At 34.4% G+C, this 26250-nt stretch overlaps 1 protein-coding gene across 3 annotated transcripts in view; it reads right to left on the bottom strand.

The window, feature by feature from the left end:
* Positions 1-26250, bottom strand: part of MIPOL1 (mirror-image polydactyly 1) — a 316534-nt gene that overhangs the window by 258213 nt on the left and 32071 nt on the right. For 2 of the 3 annotated variants that reach the window (XM_058738871.1, XM_058738870.1), the window contains exons 2-3: positions 7768-7905; positions 7109-7187 (exon numbers count right to left, since the gene is read on the bottom strand). In XM_058738871.1, coding sequence (XP_058594854.1) covers positions 7109-7127 — 19 coding nt within the window. In that variant the 5' untranslated portion in view covers positions 7128-7187; positions 7768-7905. Of the gene's footprint in view, positions 1-7108; positions 7188-7767; positions 7906-10687; positions 10756-26250 lie in introns of those variants that run through there. The other variant, XM_058738872.1, reaches the window with a different exon arrangement.

Raw genomic sequence — 26250 nt, 5'->3', positions numbered from 1 at the left:
TCCTGCTTTTGAAGTACTAAAAAGTGCCATATGTGAAGACTAGACTCACTCCAAAATTAAAAATGAAAGTCAAATAGGGTTTTTAAAAATAATTACTTTTAATTTACATCTTATCAGCACAGTTTTACTATTTGGCAAGGAATTATTGAATTTATCCAAAAGCTACAGATTACAGTATTTTAAATTCAGTCAATATTTTTAATTCAGTCATTTGGACTATGAAATTTCAAAATTTTGTAGCCTGACTTGTTCTGTTTGCTTCTTCATATTCTCTGAGAAAAAACAAAAACACAAAAGACAAAAACACAAAGAAAAACTGCATCTGAAACTACTCCCCTAAAGATAATTATGTCCTACATGTTAGGCTGTTCTTAGTAACACATACACACACACACACACACACACACACACACACACACACACACACACACACACAGTTGGGAGTATTCAGTTACCACCCCCCAATGTTTTATTCAATTATCAGATATATTGATAACCAAAATCAGTGAGTAAATGTGGTCACATCAGTGCTACTCTACAAACAGCCAGTCAACCTCGACCACTGTGTAAATCACCATAATTTGGGTCTATGTAACACCGAATATTGATTCCGATCTCCAAAATCAACAAAATGCCAATGCACACTCAGGACTGTACAGGAATCATACTAAAGGTGACAAATTAGCCACCATGGAGACCACAATTGTTACCTTAAATAGGATAAGACGAAATCCTAATTTCTTTTTAGTTTTTTTTTTTACATTTATTCATTTTTGAGAGACAGCGCGAGCTGGTAAAGGGCAAAGAGAGAGGGAGAAACAGAATCTGAAGCAGGCCCCAGGTTCTGAGCTGTCAGCACAGAGCCCAATGCAGGGCTCGAACCCACGAACTGTGAGATCATGACCTAAGCTGAAGTCAAATGCTTAACCAACTGTCATCCAGGTGCCCCTGAAATCCTAATTTTTAAAAAACTTGAAGATTCAATGATACCATATTGAGGTTTTTGTTGTAAATATGTGATCCAGAAAGTGCTCTAGCATGAAAGGGCCATAACCAGAAATCAATGAGGAATTTTATCAAACACCTCAGAATCTTAAGGATAGAGAATTTAGAACAAAGCAAAAAACTTTTGAAAACTTCAGGTATTTTTTTTCTATTTCAAAAAACCATATTCATATTTTCATGGCCACAAGTAAATATGATAGAGCTTGCATATAAAAAGAGGTGGATTTCCTTAAGTCAAAGAAACAGTCACAAGTTGTTCAAAGAGAGGATCATACCAATAGTACAGAAATGGGAGAAGTAAACGTATTAAAAAAAGAAATTTACCATTTGTTGTGCTTATTCTTCATAGTAATTATCATTTTATAAAATAAAGGACCAAAGGTATAGTGAGAATTCCACATGAAGAATATAGCCTGAACTGATTTAAAACACTTGAGTGAATGAATGAATGAATAAATAAATAAATAAGGCAAGACTCCTATTATCTTGCAAACTTTTCCCCTTATTCAGAATTTATGGGTGGGTTCGACAATTGTAGCAAATGTTCCACTATAGTAGGGGATGTTGATAGTGGGAAAGGTTGTGTGTTTGGGGGGGGCAGGGGGTTGAGTAGGGGGGTATCATGAGAACTCTGCACTTTCTTCTGTTTTGTTATGAATGTAAAATTTCTCTACAAAATAAAGTCTATTTAAATATTGCCAAAAAATAAAGTAAAAAAATACAATTTATGGCATAAGTTGACACATGTGAATTATTCATATTAGAAACAATGAATCTCAAAGTATAGTTCATAAACTTTATAACCAGTTAGAAAACTTAAGTTGCCCTTATAAACATATTTTTTGCATTCCATTTTTCAACTGAGGCCAATAATAGTTAACAGAATCATTCATATCAAACTTAAAAAATAAAGACACAGAGTCCCATTTATTTTAATAGTTATTTAATATAAAAGAAATTTATGTTTTTATGAAAGAATATAACCTCAATCATTCTTTTAGAGTTTTTAGCATTTCCTCTGTAAATGAATCAATCCTTGTTGACCAGCTGCCAGTAGTCCTAAAACCACTCTCTCAAATATTCTAGAGGGTCCTGTGTGAGAAGCAACCAGCACTCTACTAAGTTAAGTTAGGTCCTATAGAGATGAACAGTAAACTTAATCAGACCTAGGACCCCTATTTATGGCATATGAAAAAATAAAAAATGCACTTTTAAATTCACACTTGCCAAAAGGAAAAGAAAAATTCATTGTGTGGTACCACTAGTCTGAATTTTATTGCAATTGGGATTTCAATACAGATAAAATTATATTTTATCTTAAATGAATATTATTGACTTTATATTGTATCCTAACAAATATAAGCATACTAAATACAAGCTGTACTACTTGGAAAAAATCAAGTTTCTAATGGTATTGTGAAGAGTATATTTGAAGACAGTATTTTTATAAAACTAATAACCATTTCAAATACTATTATGTATGTTTCTTAATAGTTTTGACACTTTTTTATAGACCTGCCTTTCACAGCTGGGTAGAATAACAATGACAACACCACCATTTATTTAGGCCCTGTAAAATATGTTAACTATTTTTTTTTTTTAAAGTATCTGTAAAAACCACACTAGTGAAAATAATTGCCCTGATATGGGAAATACATATTACATAAACTCATTTCTTTTTCAGGTGTTGTAGTAGGGCTTTTACATACACAATCTCTAATCTCCAAAACAGTCCAAAGGGAATTATCTCGCTATTCCATATACAAGAAAACTCAGGCTTAAAATTATGAAATTTGTCCCCAAGTCCAGGTAGGTAGTAAGTGGAAGATTAAAAACGTGAAAACCAGGTCTATCTAACCCCCCAAAGTGTGTTCTTTGTACTTTAACATTTTATTGAAATGATTAAATGCAATGGTTCTCCAGTAAAATTTACCTTCCACTATGAAACAAACAAAACCAAATTACAATGCATTTTAGGGAAAATATAACATTACTTAATAGAAGTCAATTATTAATTAAAGTTCAAGTCCTGTAATTTAACAGGGAATGATTAATTAACTAGATTTCAAAACACTGAATTTCAAGCAGTGTCTAATAATGCCTAGGGAATCTTTTTTTTTTTTTTTTTTTTTTTTTTTACTACCAGCTATGTTGCTGGTAGAAATGGATGTCCATTATATGCAACTTCACATTTCCTTCTGTGTTGCTTTCAAAAGAAAGTTTATGAAAATGATATGAGATTCTACAATCATATTTTAGTCATAATGATCAGACATTTAAAAGCATGCTAGACCTTTTTCTATAGTGTTTCTATCGATGTCTCCCCTTATAAAATGCTTGCAAATCACGTAATAGTTTTAGATGTAATTTAATTACAGAACAACAGATGGACAAAAGGTGAAAAGAATACATGCTTTGTGAAATGACAAAGATAGATGAAGCAATAATAAAAGAGACTGATGGTGGCACACAGGTCCCAAATACCAACTAGATATACACAGTATTCTGACTCTATAAGAAACTAACAAACCATAGACAAGTTACCTTTTCCTAGGTTTTAGTTATTTATTTTTTGCTTAGCAGAAAAACCAGCAGAATCATGGTTATAAAAGATAATTGCTAGTCTACTTCTAAAACAAAGAGGATAGTTGCTTTCACTTAAATTCACAAGATAAGGTTTTTAAAAAAATTTACTAATTTCCCATAAACTGCAATATCAAGGGACCCAAAACAGTTCTAGCAGTGGTTTTTCATCTCATGTTTTAAATGCATACAATGATTTAGAATCAGGTTCACTCTGTAAGCTTAAAATAGTTTAAAAACACATGAGTCTTATTTAAATTGAGATAATATGTAAGTGAAAATAACTACTCTGTATAAAATACATATTAAATATAATTCCCTAAAATAGTAAACCTAAAAATCATATTGAAGAAACTCATAAAATTGAATGGTTTTTGTCTGAAGCTTCTTCAAACTGCATGATTCTTACCATTTCTAACCTTCAATTGGTAAGAAATATTTAAAATATAGACTTAATATTTAATTTGGGTAAGCACAGTAACCTTTTTTAACCTTTCTTAGGGAACACTGACCCCTAAAGGTTCTAAATTTGAATAAGTTTCACAATATTCTGAATTTGTTCATAAATATGTAAACTATTTTCAGTGGACTATTGTGCACTATAAATAAACAACTAAACCATGTTTCAGCTAACTTAATAAAAGGCACCAAATTTAATAAGAAATATCCAGAAATGTATCAAACTATTCCAAAAAATTACTCACCAGAGACTTCTAACCCACATGTCTTTTTTCTTACATAGATAAGTAAATAGTTAGTAAATGCTAAAAAGGGCTAAGCAACCACATAGCAACTCATTCTGGGGGGGGCTGACCGTACATACATCCTTTGATTATAACACTGCATTTTTTTTTCTGAAAAAGCAGAAAAAAGAAAAGCCCTAAAAAACAAAATTTCACAAAAGGGCAAGACATCATTTACTTCTTAAGAAGCCAGAAGATGTTATAAATGTTCACCTGGCAACACTTTCATGCACTCACACTTAAAATTTCATTCATTTAGAGTTGTGTTTGTAACTACTCAAACCTGGAAATATTTTGTAGATACCTTCACTCATCCTACCTACCCCCTATAGCTTTACATTTTCTAAACTGTCAATAATAACAAAACCAAAAAAAGTAAGTTGTTACATCTGTTAAATTTATATACCTCATCAACTCTAACTTCAAATATTTCAGCAATGTTTCTACGATAAATCTAGGAAAAGGCTTAGCCACTTCAGCACTCCTTATAATAAAATTTGTAAGGTGACACAAAGGCATGTGTGTGTAATACAAGTTTTTATGTAGTTCAATTTCTTAAAAAAATAAGTAAAATAATGTATAAAATAACTAATTACCCACCCAGACTATGAACACTACTGTAAGACAGAGCTTTGAAGCAATTAGTGCTTTATGATAAATCCTGTGAACCCTGATATCAAGGCAATGACCATGTGAGATTTTACTGTTTAAACATATCACTTATCACAAAAATCAAAAGATATTACATTTATCTATTTAACTTTATTTCTTAATAATGTTTCATTAACAGGCCCTTTATATAAAGGAATGTCTTTCCTATTTCTGATGTAAAAAAAAAAAAGCCCGTAAAAATGCAAATTTTCTTAATGATGTTTCAGTCACGTCTATTGTAGTCTGTGCCTTCTGCAAACTCTTTATGCATCTATGTCTTTAGTCCTAAAACCTTCCTTTCTTTAAGTGTCCTAGAGCTTCAGCAGCTCCCTTCCTGAACTTCTTTCCTGGTTATTCTGCACTTATGAGAAGTATTTCCTCCACAGCCTCTAGATCTTTAGATATTTTAAAAATAATTCCTTTGGCTCCTTAGAGATCCTTTCGTCTATAATTTGAACAACATGACTTCCACAGCAATGTGACCTCTGAATAGGGAACATAAGTAACAGGAGCATCATTATTTACTTCCTCTTTTCTTATTATTGCACATAAATTGAGTAAAACTGCTTTGAGCTCTTGAAAAGAAGAATGTTTCTTGTTTATCATAAATGAATAAAAACAACTACAACAAATTAGTTCCCAGCTTCACACCAGTACAATCTTATCACAAACTTGAATATAAAGAGAATGGACCAAAATGAAGTGTCACAAAACCCATTCACTAAAACTATAAACTTTCCCCAAAATGGCCTTTATCCTTTTGAAAAAGGTGATAGTATGGTCAATATATGGTAAAAGAAGAACCCGGTTGAGGTAGAGGGCACCAAAAAAGGGAGAGAAGTGTGCAATATTTTGGGAATAATCTCATTTTTTTTAACTACACAATTTAGAGGAAATAAAAAATAATGTACATACAGACTTAAGCCTTCAACAATATGCAACACTATATTCAGAATGATTCGTTTCTCAGGGATTTCAGATTTGCAACATTTTACTGTAAGATACTTCAATTAAAAACCTAATATTTTTTAAACTTCACTCTTTATGGCTGTCTGTATTTTGCTCTATAGACAGATGTCCCCTGCCTGCCTGTCCACCTACCTACCTACGTGTCTGCCTGCCTATCTATCGTCTCTCTGTTTTTCAGGCTATCTCTCAGTCTGTGTGCCTTTTTAACTGTGTTTCTGTCTCTGACTGTTCTCTTCCTTTGCCTGTGGATCTTTTTCTCTCTCCCTGTCTCAAATTCTGTTTTCATGTCTCTCTCTGTCTCTGCCTGGGAATGTCTTTCTCTGTATCCATCTGCACACCTACACATGTCTCTGTTGCTTTATCTCTGGCACTCTCTGACCCCATCTCTCTGCAGGTGTCTCTTTCTGAGTGCATCTTTTGGTGTGGACCTGTCTCCTTTACCTGTATGTGCCTTGGTGTTTCTCTATGTGCATGTGTCTCTCTCCACAAATATGTCTCTCTCTCTATGTATATATTTTCTATCTCTCTTTCACTGTGTGTCTCTTTTTTTGTGTATGTCTGTGTATTTCTATGCCTCTATCTCCTTCAGTGTGTCTCTCTTTACCCTGTCTCTCTCACTGTATGTCTCTGTCTCTTTCTCACTGCTGGTCTCTGGTATCTTCCTCTGTGCATCTATGTGTGTAGGTCTCTTTGTGTGTATCCTACACACGCGTGTCTTTCTCCGTGTATGTGCTTCCAACATGCGTGTCTGTGCCTCCCTCTCTGAGTTCAGTATCTCCCTCCCTGTGTCTGTGTCTCTCTTTGTTTGTGTTTCTTTCTCTGAGTGTGGCTCTCAGTATGCATCTCTCCCAGGCATTCTCTCAATCTCCTCTCTTGATCACTTTGTGCATATGTTTCTTCCTCTCTCCCTGCTGTTTTCTTCTTTCTCTCTCAGTATCTCTTCCTCCATGTGTTTCTCTTTTTCTGTGTGTCTTTCTTTGTGTCTCTTTTGCAGGATGTGGGTCTCATTGTGAGTGCCTCCTTCTTTGTATGTGTGCGCGTGCATGTGTGCTTGTCTGCCTCCGTCTAATATACTGGTTAGAACAAACACACTTCATTCAGTGCCTTGAACTAGCACAACACCTGGGGTTTGGTATTAATACCTTAAAAGTCCTTACCTTTTGACCAGTCCTCCATTTGTACTTCTATTCTTGTTTGCTCTGGCAATGTCTCTGGTTTTTGCTCCAAGATTTGAAGCTAAAATAAAGCCAACTCTAGATAAATAAACTTAAAACAATATATCGGAACACACCTAAACCTTACCTTTGTTTAACAGAGAATTTACAGGATAAATGGTTTTCTAAAACATTTATAATGGGACTATTAAGTGTATATTTCAACAGGTGAAATTAAATCTTTTTTTCTAAGAAAAAGGTCCTTTCTTTCACACTTACATTTTAGTAAATACAGTTCAGGTTAAGCTTCTAGACATTCTTGCTCCTTTGGTTAGAAAATCATTTAATTTATTTAACTTAAGACTTTTCTAATTCCATCAATTTAAGAAAAATAAAATTTTTACTCTATTTGTCATAAACTTTACACCAAAAATTTCAAATGTATTGGTTTAAATTTACAATGTGTATTTTCATATAAAACATTTTATACTTGTAAGAGTAATTTAAGAATACTATTCAATTTTTTTTAAAACATAGACTATCATTAACTTGAACAATTGATATTTGTGTCTGCATTTGTTTTTACAGTAAACATAACAAAAGCTACGCATGTTTTTTTTTGTTTTTTGGCATGCTTTTAAGGAGAATAAAATTAGATTTACCTCACAGCTAGAATTCTGCGTTCTTTAAAAAGTCCTCAAATAAAGCTGTCGTAAGCTTCTCCTTTTCCAATTTTCTCTAAATATGTTGATCTGGAGTTGGCAATCTTTTTCTAAGTTCCTCATTTACTTTTGGATTAGCTGAAAATATAGGAAGTTATTAATATCAAAGAAATATGTCCCAGTCAATGAAGCCATTTCCCTACATATTGCCCAAAAAGGTTAATAATAATTGCAGTCTTTTAATAAGAGATTCATATAGCAAGACATGTAGAAAATACAGTCTTTAATAACCTCTGGAGTATTTTAAAACATGTCTTACAGGCCTTAATGTGCTTAGTAATATACTATTTAAAACCATAATTTTATCCCTCTGCAATATACAGTCACTCTTCCTCATCATTTACCCAGCTAATGAATGCCAGCAATTAGTAAAATGTAATCCCATTGCACAATCATTTTAATGCTTTTAGCACTCAGAAAAGTAAACACCAAATTAATACTGCTCAAGCCATATCAGATCCTAGTTGGAAGCAAGCAATTATAGTTCAGCTCCTCAGGTGTAATTAAATGATTGAAATGATTTAGTTCCATAAATGCAAGTTAATTCATAAGCAAGCAACAAATATACTGGGAGTAATTACAAGAAACATTGACAGTCTAAGCAGGGCTAATTCTTTTATGAGCCTGATATAGTAAAATGCTGCCCTCTCCTGGGCATGTAAGTGAATATCTCACAGCCAAAAACAAAACAAAACAAAAAAAAAACCCACCTACCCAAAACCTAACTTTTAAAAACCTACTAGAAAAAATAGTAATATCCAATATATCAATTTGATTTCATTCCTTATACAAAAAAATTAACTTATAACTTATACTGTGATCATTTCTACACACTCTGGTCATTCATGCTTTTTCTAATCAAGCTCTGAGTCCCAAAACATACTAGGCAATTTCTATACATCTAATGAAACAAAATCATTCACATATAACACTGACACACTACAAGTGAAACTTCTAGTACCTGTCTGGACTGCCAGGCCACTGCCTATGTTCTCTCATCATTAAACCCTAAGTGAACTGTTACAGATAGTAACTAAATCATGCTTTTTTATGTACTTTTTTATGTATTAGAATTTGCATGAAAAATAATCTCTGAAAAAATATAAAACAAAATACTGTATTATTATAACTGTACGTGATGGTCTATAGCTAACTGTTTTTAGTGAACTTCAATAATAAAAATAAAATGGTGTAATATCATTATAAACACATTTGAAAACATAAAAAGTAACAAGTGATACAAAGTAAAATGCATTCTGATTTTACTTAATACCATTCCCAACTTTTTACTTCCTTAGGCTAAAATTCAGAATAAATTGACTTGTATACTACTCAGATGGTTCTTAACTAAACTTCTCACACTATCTATAAGAAGCTTATTTGTTATACATTTAAGTTATACTATAATCAATAAATCTGTGTTAACACATATGTATTTGAATCACTAAACCCAATGAGAATCATCCCTTTGACTACCTATAAAATTAAATTGAGATTCTCAAATATTCTCAAATATTACCAATAGCACAACAAATGCTTAATTCTCCAACAAGTGCAAACAATACTCGCAGTGGATAATGTTTAACACTACCAATATTTTTGTGGAGGGAGGAAACATTATTGCTCTTCTGATATGCTTTCAAACGCATTAAAATAACCATATTCTAAGTCATATCCTAACTATAAAAATAGAATAAACCAAAATATTAAAAAGTCTTGCCACTAAGTTTAAAATGTACAGCACATTTGCTTTGCCCTTGATGTCACAGTCTTATTTTTCAATTCATATCTTGTACACTGTAAGTTAATTGCTTTTGGAAAGTACTTATTATTCATGTAAAAATTAATGTGCCAATGTGTTTAAATCCTCTTAAATGACCATTCATGCATCTCTCTTCTTTAAGTACCAATGAAATCTGTCAAAAGACATCAATGCAAAATGGTCTTAAAGAAAGTTCTAATAGAGATTTTTTTTTCTGCTAACACAAGATTTTCATATTCACCAACTTTACTTAAATTCCATTAATTTTTTAAGCTACTTTTAATAAATTCACCAAGTAAAATTTTTAGGCCCCATAGTCTGTCATTTGTGTTCCAGCTGACATTATGAATATTAATAACAGTGTTATCCTGATTAAATAGGCTTCATATGAAATCCCTGTGAATCCTATAGCTCAGACATCTCATTTTTCCAACTCTTTATGAATTTGGATTCAGACATTAAACTGGAAAAATCTTAAAAAACAGATTTAATGGCACATTTGCATATTGTCAAGCAAAAATTAGATGTTCTAATGATTCAAATAATTACAACTTATATATCTACATATTGTAAAAGGAAAAGATTTCTGTAAACATGCAACATATTTTATATTTCTATTAATTTTAGGACAAAGGAGAAGACTAATAAAATACCAACTCCTTTCCTTACACTCACCTTAAGATTTGACATCAAGAACTTGTTTCAATCAAAAATTATATATTCATGTTAAAACTAGTTGGATGATTTATATAGACATCTTATCATGTCTAACTTATCATATCACAGACGAAATATAAGTTAATTGCTTTATCGTTAATAATGTTTACCAGGTTCAAGTAGCAAAATAAAAACAATTCCCAGCTAACGTGTTTATGAGTTGTGCTGGAAAAATTACCCAGGTTAAAAAAGACAAAAAAAAAAAAAAAAAAAGTCTTTAATATAACAGACAGAACACACCACATTAGCATCTGTTAAATTAAGATCTTCTCTATCACAGATTCCCAACCTTATTCCTTCAAGTTGTTTTTACTCTCAAAGGAAGTGGTCTTATTATGTAAAAAAAATAAAAAATAAATAATAATTAAGGAAACTGCATACCCCCTTTTCTCTCTAGGTAGATGGGAATCTGCATTCTTCTGCCAAAATTTCCTACCTTTACCCTATCAAAAAAACAAAGAATGAAAAAATTTAAATAAACATCTCTATCATCTGAAATGTGACTTGACTCTCCTTGTTTACTCAGCAGTAAAACACCTCATGAACCAAACTTTGCTCTTTGACCAGTCTAAAATTTCTAATCTGCCTAAAAATTTATAAGTGACTCTGACATCTCTCCTTTAAAATTAAAACAATGCCTTTTAGGTAAAGAGGCATTTTATTTAAAAATGGGTTTCACCAATGTACCAATACCCAGGATTTTTAAAAATTTATTTTAAATAGGAGATGCCCTGAGGGCGTCTGGGTGGCTCAGTGGTTAAGCATCCAACTTCAGCTCAAGTCATGACCTCACAGTTTGTGGGTTGGAGCTCTGCATCAGGCTCTGTGCTGACAGTTCAGAGCCTGAAGCCTGCTTTGGATTCTGTGTCTCCCTCTCTCTCTGCCCCTCCCCAGATCATGCTCTGTCTTTGTCTCAAACAAAAATAAAACATTAAAAAAAAAAAAAAAAGACCCATTCTCAGGGTGATTTGTTAAATAGGAGATACCCTTCTTATCTTCCTCTGCAAAAGCCATATTATAGCAACGGTTCTTGATGGACTTTAGTTAATGGCACTTTTTTCATAATACATCTTTAATTTAATCACAATTTTTGTAAATTGAATTCAATAGTGTCAAACCAGGAATCGTTTGTAATACTGCCTCATTCATATCCAACCGTAACCAAAAAACTCCAAATTTTATATTTCTTAGTGGAGAAATGTTGCTAATTTCTGCATTGAAAAGATTTTATTAAAAGGCTAATGGAGAGCACTGTATTTCGGAGAGTCAAATATTTTATCACATAACTCAATATATACCATATATGCATATGTTGCACTGATGGATTTTGTTCTTATTAGACCAAAGTCTCTCAAACATTCACAGTTCCTGGCACATTCTTTTCCAAAAAGAATTCCTTTCACTCACTGTGCCTCATGTCACAGCCCACTCCCTACAAAGCTCTAGATAATCCAAGGTCTTCAGAGCCAGGAAAAGCAAGAAGAGGTTTCAGGAGAAAGGATAAGGGATAAAGGAGGCCCCACTCCATAGCTATCAAAACTTACAATGCACAGGGGCGCCTGGGTGGCGCAGTCGGTTAAGCGTCCGACTTCAGCCAGGTCACGATCTCGCGGTCCGTGAGTTCGAGCCCCGCGTCAGGCTCTGGGCTGATGGCTCGGAGCCTGGAGCCTGTTTCCGATTCTGTGTCTCCCTCTCTCTCTGCCCCTCCCCCGTTCATGCTCTGTCTCTCTCTGTCCCAAAAAAAAATGAATAAAAAACGTTGAAAAAAAAAAAAAATTTAAAAAAAAAAAACTTACAATGCACATACTATTTCATCCCTCAGTTCTACTACCAGAAGTATTTAGAAAAATATGTAAAATGTATTTTTATGTACAAAAACACTCACTGAAGCAGTATTTGCAAGAGAAAATACGCTCTAGTCATACTTGATATCTTTCTGTTCCTTGAACTCACCAAGGTTATTTTTGCCTCAGAGCTTTTATACTTGCTTGTCCTTCTGCCCAGAAGTCTTTTTTTCTAAAGCTCGAAACAATTTTCTTCATCATTCAGACTTTCTTTTCTTTCTTTTCTTTTCTTTTCTTTTCTTTCTTCTTTCTTTCTTTCTTTCTTTCCTTTCCTTTCCTTTCCTTTCCTTTTCTTTTCTTTTCTTTTCTTTTCTTTTCTTTCCTTCTTCTGGCCATCCTACCTGAAGTAGGATAGTACCTATGCTTCTGCCTTCGTGAAATTTCTTAATTTGTTTAGGTTTTATTTCATTGTTTTTGATAGATCTCAGCCAACTTACAAGTCTATGTAAATTACATGCAAGCAGGGCTGTGGATCTTCTCCTTCATCTATATTCTTAGAAGATATTTGGCATACAGTAACTACTCAGTATATATTTAATAGAAAGGAGGATGGATGGATAGATGGATCAATGACTAGCAGAAATACAGACTTAACATAAATGTTCATCAACAGAAAACTGAGAATATGAAGTGTACAACCATAAAGCAAATCCGTACGGTTTATACTATAAATGCATACATGTGTGTGGAAGATTCTTTCAACAAGCATTTGTTAAGCACTTATATATTATATGTCAGACACTCTTCTAGGAGATAGATAGGCAGTGGTGAATAAGATAAATAAATTTCCTCCTCAGAATATGTCTTTGGCCAAAACAATGCAAGTACAAAACATAAAAGTAAAAACAGAAAGAAATGTAAAACTATACTTACATATGCATACATGCTTGAATAGGCAAAGCAAAGAATACTCAGGAAACTATTACCAGTGGTTACTGTGAAAAAAGGACCTAAGAGTTGAGGTGGGGATATGGAGGAATGAGAGAAAGAAGTATTTTTTTTAATGTTTTTATTTTATTTTTGAGACAGAGAGAGACAGAGCATGAGCGGGGAAGGAGCCTCTAGAGAGAGAGAGAGAGAGACCCAGATCCAAAGCAGGTTCCAGGCTCCAAGCTGTCAGTACAGAGCCCAATGCGGGGCTCAAACCCACAAACCGTGAGATCATGACCTGAGCCAAAGTCGGATGCTTAACTGACTGAGCCACTCAGGCGTGCTGAGAAAGAAGTATTTTTATTTCATTTTATATCTGCATAACTTGATGTTTTAACCATGTGCATGTACAATTTTTAACTTAATAAATATTTATTAATAATCTTAGAACTGAACAGGAAATTTTGAAGGAAACCATATTACACCTGAGAGATATAAAGTGAATAAAAGGGACATAATCTTTATGATTCCCTTGAAACTTTGAAAAAAAAAATTATTGTTGCCTAATTACTCTTTTATAATTATTCTTTATTATGGTTGTTTGCTTGCTTGCTTGGTTTAAGTACAGTGAAAATTTAAATTAATATATGGTAGGAATTTTTTGGAAAAGTTTAAAATAAATAAGTTTCCTAAGAATTATGCAAATATTTCTTAAAACAATCACATTTCTTTGTTCAGTTAGGGACTGTTTATTTATAAAAGTCACAGTGTTCAGGATTTTGAAGTTTGTAATAAAAAAATTTATTAAAGGGTTTATAATAAAAATAAGTTTTTCTATATTATGACTACCGTATGTTTGTCACACATAGTTCTCATGTTATATATTTAGTAATCAAGAAATTACTAATCAAAAAGGTAAATTACTCATCACTGAAGGTCAAGGAAGGACATCAAATTAAGAGGAAATAAATATTTGGTGTTTAAAATAAACGGCTTTCATGTTTTCAAAACTTGAAGGACAAAACAATATACCACTTGGAACACTGTGACTGTTTTTAGTGCCAGTTACAAATGACACTTTGAAAATGGAAATCGCATTGCATAGCCTTCTGATAAATTTTTAAAAACCAAAACTTTAAAACTAGTATTATTTTCAGAGAGCTAATGAGATACAGGATTTTCTAAAATATCCTGAAACGTTTTGCCCTAGGCCAAACTAAACTAAATCACTTAATCTAGCACAGAACAGAATATAAAAACAAAGTCAGCTTATAGAATAGTTTCTCTAGGGAACAAACAGCCTGTTTTCATAAGATTCATGTGAGTGCCAAGTTCTGATGCAATTACCTACTCCTTTACACAAAGGCTTGCATTTCCACACAACCAATTGAAGTTCTTGGCATATCAAAGGTAAAAAAGTATTAGAGCAAGTTAAATCAATCTATAATGACAACTGGTATGAGCAGCCACTTGAAATCAAATGAAATAACAGCTATTAGAAGCTGTCTTGCTAAAATAAAGTACAAATAACCACATAAGGTCTTAATTAATTATCAGGAATCAAAATGCTAACAGATTTTTATCAAAAAGCTATTTAATAATTCTCTGTAGTTTATAGTTACTGAGACATTAACAAATAGAAGCTGGGAATCAACATATTCCAAAAACAAGTTATACTTTCCCTCCTGTTTTGAACACTTAATAGCAATGCATACATTGTATAATACAATGTTTATGCCATTTGCTAACATTACAGTACCTAATCATTCTCAATGGGCAGTGCTGCCTGCAAATTATGCATTTCACTTTTTAAACTGTAATGTTAAAGACAACTTCTAGGTTGCAAAATATAATTACTAGAACAAAATCTTTAAACAGCAAAATAAATGTTAGGCTCTAATTTCTTGTTCAATATCTAGGAAATCACAGCTGTCAGTCTCCTTTAACTGAAGAACTACAAAAGCTCATGTAATTTCTTAAGTCATTCTTAATAAATATTTTCATTAGCGAAAAGTATGTAATAAGAATATGGTCCTAAAATAGATATTCCATAGTTAACAATAAAAATACAGTATGAAAAGAAAAATATAAGCCACCCTATATATAGTAATTTCCTTCCATAAACACTTTGATTCTTCTTGCATTTAAAATTACGATTTCAACCATAAATTATATGTAAATATTCCATTATCTCTTTTCTTCATCATACTATATAGTTTCTTAGGATCAGTACATGTTCACTAAAAATTTTTCAGAAAATACATTTAAAAAACATTCCTAAATGGCAAATCAACTGAGTTAAAGATATTTATAAAAAAATTAATAGTAATACAATTATACAGTGTTCTAAAGTATTAAATACATTAAACAATGTGTGCTTTTAATTTTTTAAAGACATTTTTCAAAAGACACTAATGATCTTCCATTTTAAAACGTAAGACTTTACTTCTTTCAAGAAAATTGCAGCTCTATGATGTGGCTGTGCTCAAAATGGCTGTATAAATAATTTGACATTTTACACTACTAATTGTGTAAGAAAACCTTTTATAAACTGTGAAGAAAAAGAGAAAACAAAAACTGCCATAAATATCTAAGGTATTACAAAACAGCAATCAAACATTATAAGCCTCCTGGTTGAGGTATGTAATACAAACTAATATGTATCATCCTGTGGAGGGAATAGGGATGGGTAGAGATTGGAGGGCTAGGGGAGCCGAATTCATAAAGGCTGGCAGAATAAGATGAAACAAGATTAACTAACATGAACCACGAAGGACAATTGTTGAAGCTCTGTTATGTGTACATACAGGTTCATATTGTTTCACTACTCTTGTACATTTAGGATTTTCCATAATAGATAGTTTAAAACACACAGTGTAAAATTAAAGGACATATACAGCATTATTTACTTGCTAGCAAAACCCATTAAATAATCGTTCACAGGACCAGCAATGGGTGTTCCATGTTCTATAAGAATGTTATTAAAACCCCATCAATCTCATGCCTGATATATATATATACACATATCATGCAACAAATACTGCATGCACATCTTTCACAGATACATAGGCACACACCTCACATGGATTTATACCGCATGTTATCTGAAGAAAAGCTTACAAATTTCATCTTAGCATACAGGAACTGAAAAGAAAATAATATCAGCTGATAATATATATTAAATGCTAAAATAGATAATATATTAAAATGCTTTGGAATTACTCCCTGACCTTAATCTAACAACTTCCTGAAGCTAAGACAATATGTTACCAATGATCTAGTGCATATGGGAAACAGGGTAGGTACACTCTGTCACCTTTAGCAAACATTTTCCTCACCAAGCTAATTACAGGCCATCTGCTACACCCTGAAGCAACATCCTAGTAAGTTACTGCTACTGACTTGCAATGTAAGTAACCAAGTTTATGATATGCTGTAGTCATAACTATATAAATTTGAAATATTCTCTAATTTTATTTACAGAACATTTATTTATATTCCTGAGGATTTTTCCCATTTGTAGAACAGTCATATTTCTTTGAAAAGGCATAGTGATCTTAAATGAGGATGACTTACATAGAAGAATCATAAGCAGAAATAGTGATCATGACTATAACACCATGTCTCAAAATTTCAACACTTGTCACCTTTTAATACATGTTAAGTCTATGGTTGAACCAACAAATTAGGTAAATTTTATACTTCATCACACTGTTTACAATAAAATTATTTTACTAAGTAATAACTTCATATCAGTGAAAGAAATAAGTATATCTGTAATCTAAGGTGAAATGACAGTCACAGGTCAGGTCCTACACCCAATTTAATTCTTTTTTTTAAATTAAATTAAATTTAATTTAATTTAATTTAATTTAATTTAATTTAATTTAATTTAATTTAAGAGAGAGAGAGAGAGAGAGAGAGAGAGAGACGAACCCCAACCAGGCTCCACACTCAACACAGAGCCTCATGCGGGGCTTGATCCCACAGCCCTGGGATCATGACCTGAGCGGAAATCAAGAGTCAGACTCTAAATGACTGAGCCACCCAGGCTCCCCCAGTTTAATTCTTTTTTGATTCTTTATTTTGAGGAACTGCAAACTCAAATTCATTCTGATTGAAATAATTAAACATTTGCTGGAATACCTCCTGATAGCTATTATTCCAAACTTTAAAATACGGACTAAAATATTTTTAAATAAATATTTTAAAACACAAATAAATCTCAAAAGAAAGGTAAACATTCACCTGTCAAAATCAAACCATAACAGAGTGGGACTTGAAGCCAAGCAGTCCATGAAAATGTTGAGAGCAAATTGAATTAGAGGTTCAACTACACTGACTTTCACCATCCTTAAATAGCAATCAGATAATTTCAAACCACCTGTTCAATATCTTAGCCAGACACAAGGCACCTGCCAAATTAGGTGAAAAAGTTAACTACCCAAGATCAAAACCAAAAGCCTTTAACCGTGGCGGGGCAAGGAATCCAAATCTGCACTTAAACCAAGCAACTAACATAAAACTGTTTTAACAACCTGATAACCTGTATTCCAGCCAGAAGTTTAAAAGGGAAAAAAAAGGTCATGTGCTAGATTCCTTTACAAGATAAAATCTTCTGAAAATAAGCTCACAGCCATTCACAACTATAAAATATATGAAATAATCTGTTGTAAAAAAAGATACTATAGACATACAAAAAAGAGGTGGGGGTTCACACTTGAATTAGAGAAAACTAAGCAATCTGAAATCAATCATCAAAATAGGTATGATTTTTAAATTGCCAGATAAAGCAATGTAACTATTAAAGAAGATCAGGCAGTTACTAAATAAGCATGGATAGATACAAAAAATGGCCTAGCAGAAATCACAGAAATGAGAAATATGTTCACTGAACTTGAAATGACAGATGAAGTGAAAACTAGAAAACACTGGAAGTAAAAATTGATGATTTGGAGACAAGGGAGAAGAAATTCCCTGGAATGCAGCACAGAGTAACAGAGTTGGAAATATGAGAAAGAAGAATCAGGGAAGATAAAAGTTCTAACATATGTCCAATAAAGGTTAGAGAAGGGGCGAACAGAAAAAAGAAAGGAAAAGCAAAATAATCATACTCTGATTAGTACAGAGAATGTGTCCCTGGAAAAGAAAACTTGAATAAGATTTACACAGTGTCAACATTTCTTAACTCCTATAGAGATGCATTTCCAGCATATTTTGGCAATGATCCTTCATTTTCATCAAATTCCTGAAATTATGGCACACCTATATTGTTTTGTTAGGTACAAATCTGAGTGATGCATTTAATACCCTTCATAATATGAAGAGATGTTTAATAATGCTAAGCCTGCTGATCTTTTTCCTGTTTCCTCAACGTTTACATGAAGGCATAGGGAATCACCAATATAATTGCTGTTAATATCAGCATGACACTATTTCTCCATTTTTTACTTTATTTTTTTATTGTTTATTGGGGTGGGGGGGAGGGGAAGACAGAGAATCCTAAGTAGGCTCTGTGCTGACAGCACAGAGCCTGATGCAGGGCTCAAACTTAGAAACTGTGAGATCATGACCTGAGCTGAAGTTGGACACTTAAACCAACTGAGCCACCCAGGCACCCCTCCATTTTTTATAGTCCAGTATTATTACTTACACATCTCCTATTACCAATTGGTCAAAACTGTTTGCTAAAAATCAAAACAAATGGCAGAATGCAATGCCACACTTAAATGCTGAGTGCATATAGTACAAACTGCAGTCTTCTCACTGGCCAAGAGCATATGATATTACTCAGAGCATAGAAAAAAATATGGATTAGCAATGTTCTAAAAGTATTTCTTTATACTTTACCCACCTTTACATTCTTTCTCAGGAAGCTGGCAGAGAATGTGCTCTACCAAAACAAGGGAGTAAAGCATGAAAGAAGTAGACCCTGGTTTTAGAAAACAGAGGTCCTATCTAAGGAGAGAGGTAAAAAGAATACCTAAGATCATGATGAGGGAAATCATGGGATAACAGCTATACACCAGACATTGAGGGAAATCATTCAAACTTGACGGCATTAAGAAAACATCAGGATTGTCTGGGTGGCTCAGTCAGTTAAGCATCTGACTTCAGCTCAGGTCATGATCTCGTGGTTTGTGGGTTTGAGCCCTGTGTCAGCCTCTGTGCCGACAGCTCAGAGCCTGGAGCCTGCTTCAGATTCTGTGTCTCCCTCTCTCTCTGACCCTTCCCCACTCGCACTCTGTCTCTTTCCGTCTCTCAAAAACAAATAAAACGTTTAAAAAAAAAAAAAAAGAACTTGACTGTACAAGTGCCTATTTAAAAAAAAAAAAAGAAAGAAAGAAAAGAAAACTCCAGGCATCTGAGAAGTGATTCAAAAACTAAGACAGTTTGGGGTTCAATCAATAAAAATACACAAAAAACTAAGCAACAAAACAAATACAACAGCAAAAAGCTGTGCAAGGGAGGGGGAAGGGAAAATAAAATATAGATGTATTAGTTATGATTAGCACCTACATGACCATAATAATGTAAATACTATATATTTTTCTAAATAATTGCAATATAACTATGTAAGAAGGTTGAAAAACAGAAAGTGAAGGTGTACCAGGGGCAGACATATCAAGAGACCTACCTCCTTGTAGGAGTTACCTGGATTGGTTCTTCCAACTTTTACTCTTCCTTTCCATTTGGAAGATGTAAACAGCTAAAAATTACATTTTCCAGTCTCTTTGCAGCTCATAGTCCAAATGTAAACAAAGGTTTTACCAAGTAGATGTAGTACTCCAGCAAGATATGGGAAGAAAGTAAGGCAGAGGACACCTGTTTGCTTTCAGCATGTAAAGTCAGACATGGATGTTTCTGGTGGCAGGGACTGGTCTAATGTCTAGTGTGAGACCCCTGGTATGACAGCCAGTTGTGGTGGCAGCAGCATCAGCTTTCTGACCTCTAGATTCCAACAGTAATATAATGATGCTGAATCATGGTCTACAGATAATCTCTAACTTCTGTTCCAGCATTTGGAATAATTTTATAAACTCTAATTCCCTATATAAGGCCCTTTCTGCTTGGAATACTTAGGGTGTGTGTGTGTGTGTGTGTGTGTGTGTGTGTGCGCGCGCGCGCGTGTGCGCGCGTGCCTTTCTGTCCTATAATGTGACTGATGACATTTTGCCTATCTTTGATAGCTTCAGGAAGTAATGAAATCTGCGATAAGACTGAGGTAAGGGGGATCCAGAAGCAGCAATATAAGCATGTTATATAGAAATATGAAAGTAGAGGGATATATCATTTGCATTATATAAAGTTGCATCCACTGTTTAAGTACACATTTGGTGAGTTTTGACAACTGTCTGCAATAGTATAACAAAAAAATACCATTATAAAGTTGCCTCATGCCCCTTTGCAATAAATCTACCCCACCCCCCAATCCCAGGCAACCACTGATCTGTGTTCCTTTACTATATAAATTAGATGCTACTTCCAGAGTTTTGTATAAATGGGCTTATACAATGTATACTTGAAGAGTCCAGCTCCTAGCCAAAAACCTATGTGTGATTTTGCAAACCCAACCACAGGCAATAACAAAGCCTTCATCTGGCAGGCCTCCCGGGAAGAAGTTGCTTTCCCTACACCAGACATTGCACAACCATTGCATTGCAGTCTCTGAAGAGAGTTGTAGTCAAGAACTCAGCCCACCTGGCTGGCCAGGCTCTTAGGCACATCTGTATTACTAGCTATGCAGGGGTCTCTTCATCTGGAAGATCTTCATCAGGAGATCTCCTTAAATGGTGGGGGAAGGAGGATACTTTTCTTCCACTTTGACTCAGTGAATAGTACTTTTCCACTCCTAATCCCTCCCTCTCTCCCTCCTCTCTGTACTCTACTCTTACCCCTGAAGCCCCCATTGCTCAACCTGGGTCCATAAAAGTACAGAAGCTTTTTGTTTGGGGCTCCCTAGGCTGTGAGATGACCCCCATGTCTGTGCTGATCCACCCCACCCTCAAATGGGTGCATTGTTCCATGGGAAAAGATGGGCCAGTGGGAAGTTAGTGCTTTCCCCATTTAGTCTCTTGCTATATGCCACCACATAAAGTGATTAAAGGCTTGACAATTAATTTTGTTTTGGCTTACCTTTTTTAACTGCTAGTGACACCTAGCCAATCAGCTTTCTCCAGCTCAGCTGAGCCCCTGCCAATACTCTTTTGTATCTGAAATTTCACTTAACATAATTGAGAGTCATGTTGTATAAAACACTAGTTTGTTTCTTTTGCTCAGTAATATTCCTTTTTATTGTGTGAATACACTGCAATTTGTTTATCCATTCACCTATTAATGGATATTTGGGTTGTTTCTAATTGTTGCCTATTATGAATAAAACAGTAATAAGTGTGGTAGGACAAAACTTTTTGCAGCCACAGGTTCCCAGTTGTCTTGAATAAATATCCAGAGTCGAACTGCTGGATCATACTAACTTTGTAAGAAACAGTCAAATTGTTTCCTGAGGTGGTTGTACCATTTTACACATCCACCAGCCGTGGGTGAGAGTTCCAGATGCTCCACATTCTAAAACTTGGTATGGACACTCTTTTTATAAGTATAAATATAAATATAAATATGTAAATTTACACACACACACGTATCTTTTACTGTTCACTGTAGCTGGTATGGTACAAACTGGAAAAGACAAAACAGACGTGTTTTGCCTTACCAGTTTTTTTTTTAATATAACTGACATATATAATTATATTAGTTTCAGGTATACAACAATGATTAGATATTTGTATATATCATGAAATGATCACAATGCCTAGTTAACATACAACAAACACAGTTGTAAAATTTTTTTTGTTGTGATGAGAACTTCTAAGATCTACTCTCTTCACAACTTTCAAATATAAACACAGTATTGTTAACCATATTCACCATGCTGTTACTTCCATGACTTACTTCAGTCTTAATTTTAATCATTTCTTGTGTATGCAGTAATATCCTATGATTTTTAATTTGAATAACCTGTTTAATGATGATATGCATCATTTCAAATGCGTTATTGGCCATTCATACAACTTCTTGTGTGAAGTGTCTGTTGAACTCTTTTGCCCATTTTTTCTTAATGAGTTACTTGTTCTAATTACTAAGTGGTAAGAGTTCTATTTTTTTTAACGTTCATTTATTTATTTTGAGAGAGATTATGTGCACATACATGCACACGCAGGAGAGGGAAAAAGAATGAGAAAGAGAGAGGGAGAGAGAGAATTCCAAGCAGGCGCCACACTGTCAGTGCAGAGCCCGACACGGGGCTTGATTCCACGCATGACCTGAGCCAAAATCAAGAGTTGGATGCTCAACCAAATGAGCCACCCAGGTGCCCTAGTGGTTAAGAGTTCTTAATATATTCTGAAAACAAGTCCTCTGCCAGATATAAGCATTGTAAATATTTTCTTCCAGTCTGTGGCTTGCCTGTTCATTTTAGTTAATGGTGTCATCTGGGAAAATATTTTTATTTTAATAAAGTCCAATTTATCATCTTTTTCTTTTAGCTTAATATTTTTGTGTTCTAAGAAATATTACCAACTCTAAGGCCACAACTATTTTCTTTTATGTTTTCTCCTATAAGTTTAATAGTTTTAGGTTTTACATTTAGATCAATGATTGATTTCAAATTTTGTGTACAGTCATAAGGCAAAAACCAAAGTTCACTTTCTCCCATTATTCCAGCACCATCTGAAAAGATTATCTTTTCTCCATTGAGTTACCTTGGCACCTGTTGGAAAATCAGTTGGCTATGTATGTGGGGGTCTGTATTTGGGCTCTTTTTGTATTCCATGTCTATCCTTTCACTAATACCAAATCGCCTTTATTACATCAGTTTTGCAGTAAGTCTTGAAATTAGGAGGTATCATCCTACAACTTTGTTACTCTTTTAAAATATTGCTTGGCTAAGCCCTGGGCATTTTCATATAAATACTGGAATTGGCTTGTAAATTTCTTTTTAAAGAGCATGCCAGAATTTCTGACGGAGATAAATGAATTAAGAAGAAATTAAAAGTTTAACCATCTAATAATAAATATGGCACACCTCTTAATTTACTTATGTCTTCTTTAATTTCTATCAGCAATGGTTTATGGTTTTTGGTGTAAAGGTCTTACACATATTTAATAAAGTTTACCCCAAGTATTTAATGCCTTTAGATGCTTTGTAAATGTAATTTTTTTAAGTTTATTCATTTTGAAAGAGCAAGCACACACAAGTGAGCACGTGCACAAGAGAGAATGGGGGAGGGGGACAGAGAGAGAGAATCCCAACCAGGCCCCATGCTGACAGCATGGGGTCTGACATGGGGCTTGAACTCACAAACCATAAGATCATGACCTGAACCGAAATCAAGAGCTGGACCCTTAACCGTCTGAGCTACCGAGGCAACCCTAAATGTAATTGTTTTATCTCACTTTTTCAATTTTCTTTGCTATATACAGAAATACAATTGATATTTGTATTGGACTTTGAAACTTACAACCTCACTAAATTCACTTATAAACTCTGCTCATTTTTATTATAGAGGCTTCAGGATTTGCTACATATATAATTATGTTGTTTGCTAATAAAGACATTTTTGGGGGCACCTGGGTGGCTCAATTGGTTAAGCATCTGACTTCAGTTCAGGTCATGATTTCACAGTTCATGCGTTCAAGTCCCACATCGGACTCTGTGCGGACAGCTCAGAGCCTGACACCTGCTTTGGAGTCTGTGTCTCCCTTTCTCTCTCTGCCCTTCTCCAACTTGTGCGTGCACGTGTGCTCTCTCTCAAAAAAAAAATTTTAAAAAAAGACATTTTTTTCTTCCCAGTACACATGCTTTTATTTCTATAAAGCCAAGTAATTAAGAGAGTGTGATACTGGTGCAAGGATACAGGAATAATTCAGTGGAATAAAGAGTACACAAATAGACCCTCACCACACACATACTCACACACACACAGACACATATACGTAATTTATGGCAAACAATCCACAGCGATGGAAAAAGTTAATCTTTTCAATAAATGATGCAGGGTCAACTGGGTATCCACACAGAAAAAATTACCCTCAATCCCTACTTTGTACTATACCAAAAAATTAATCTCAGCTAGATCACAGATCTAAACATAGAATCTAAAGCAATCAAGCTTCTAAAAGAAAACAAGGAAGAATATCTAACTGACCTTGGGATGGACAAAGATTTCTTAAAAAGTATACATAAAACACTAATTATACATTTTAATGAAGTCTAATTTGTCAATCACTAAAATTTTTCTCTTCATCAAAAAATGCCATTAAGAGGGTCACCTGGGTGATTCAGTTAGTTAAGCAACCAACTCTTGATTTCAGCTCAGGTCCTGTTCTCACAGTTCATGGGATCAAGCCTGGAGTCGGGCTCTGTACTGACAGTGGGGAGCCTGCTTGGGATTCTCTCTCTCCCTCTCTCTGCCCCTCCCCACTTATGCTCCCTCTCCCTCTCGCTCTCTCAAATTAAATATATATATATATTTTTAAATGCCCTTAAGAGAATGAAAAGACAAGCAACAGACTGGGAGAAGAAATATACAACATGTTTAAGGGTAACAGACTTTTGGGGTGCCAGTGGCTCAGTCAGTTAAGCGTCCAACTTCGGCTCAGGTCATGATCTCACAGTGAGTTTGAGCCCCACATCTGACTCTGTGCTGACATCGCAGAGCCTGAAGCCTGCTTCAGATTCTTTATCTCCCTCTCTCTGCCCCTCCCCTGCTCACACTCTCTCTCTCTCAAAAAATAAACATTAAAAAAAAAAAAAAAGATACCTGAATTTGAAGAAGGCCCTCAGCCAAAATAATCAATAAAAGACTCACAAAGTATTGTCTCCCAGGCTATGCCTTTAGGTCCAAGAGTCTAGAACATTAGGACCTCAGTGCTCAAATTATTTTAGAAGTATCTTCAATGCTGACACATAAAGGAAGACAGGAGCCTTAGGCGTAAACTTATTATCACACCTCAGCAGACTCTCAGGAGATGACTAGAGATTGGAAAACTGCCCCTTGCAAGTGTTAAATACAGACCTTTTAAAGACTGCAGCTATCTTGTTATTGGTATTGGTAGAAACTGCATCTATCATCGAAGGTCATCAAATAATCCTGAAGCAAGAAATAACCATGATGTTCCAGATGCTGTCAAAGAATCATTCAAATAAGGAGAAGGCCACTCAGGAGAACTTACTTACTGATAACAGAAATCTCCTATGCAAGAGTGTATTCCAGAGGTAAGTTCAGGAGGAGTTCATTACATTCACATACAGGCCTACTCACCATTTCTGAGGCCAATGACATAAATGCCCTCTCAGAACTTCCCAGTTTGGATTGCTGTATAATGTGAACCCTAAGATTCTCAGCCAAAGCAAAATGTACCATTCGTTTTAACAATACGAGTTCCCTAACTGTAATGGAGTGCTAACGCTAGCCTGCAAGAGCCATTTTTCTCTATCCAACTCCTACTATACCACCTATGCTTCAGGTATAGTAGGAGTATTACACAGCAAAAAAAAAAAAAAAAAAGCAACAAATAAGGGGTTTTTGTTTTTTGGGTTTTCTTCCTCCAGAGAGTCAATCCTTTACCATTACTAGCATACCATTGGCTATTTGACAGCTGCAATGTTTCTGAAAATAAGGCACATACAGCCTGCAGACAGTAAAACCGTGGTAGAAGGTAGTAAAGGAAATCTGCAAAATGGGTCTCTGGGGAAAGACCTAGATATTCACAAAATCTTGGGTCATTCCAGTACAGTATGGCAAAAAGGCCCTGGATGATTGGGCAATAAAAAATGATCCTTTATGGAATATCCAGTTATAGAAATCCCTATGAGAACTTTACCAAAAAAATGAAAGTGCTAGTTCAGAGGGGGGCTGGAATGCAGAGATAAATGCCCTAGACCTCTAGAACTAGCATCCTGAATTCATCAAATGAATGAGCAATGGATCACACGAGCAAAACTGTATTAAAAATCTGTAGGAGGAATGACAGCAAAACGGCAGACTAGAAAGCTCCAAGCTCTCATTACCCTAAAGGAATATTTTTAAAAAACAAGCAGGAACTGTCAGAACCAACTCTGTTGAAACTCTGGGAAACAATCAGAAGTTAATAGTGACCAAGCAAACACCCAATCAAGAAAAAGCCCTGTTCAAAATGGCAGGAGAATTTTGTGGTGTTTTCTTACTG

The sequence above is a fragment of the Neofelis nebulosa genome, chromosome 7 (assembly GCF_028018385.1).
Source record: "Neofelis nebulosa isolate mNeoNeb1 chromosome 7, mNeoNeb1.pri, whole genome shotgun sequence".
Lineage (NCBI taxonomy): Eukaryota > Metazoa > Chordata > Mammalia > Carnivora > Felidae > Neofelis > Neofelis nebulosa.
Note: the sequence above shows the minus strand (reverse complement) of the source record. Positions and strands in the feature narration are given on the sequence as shown.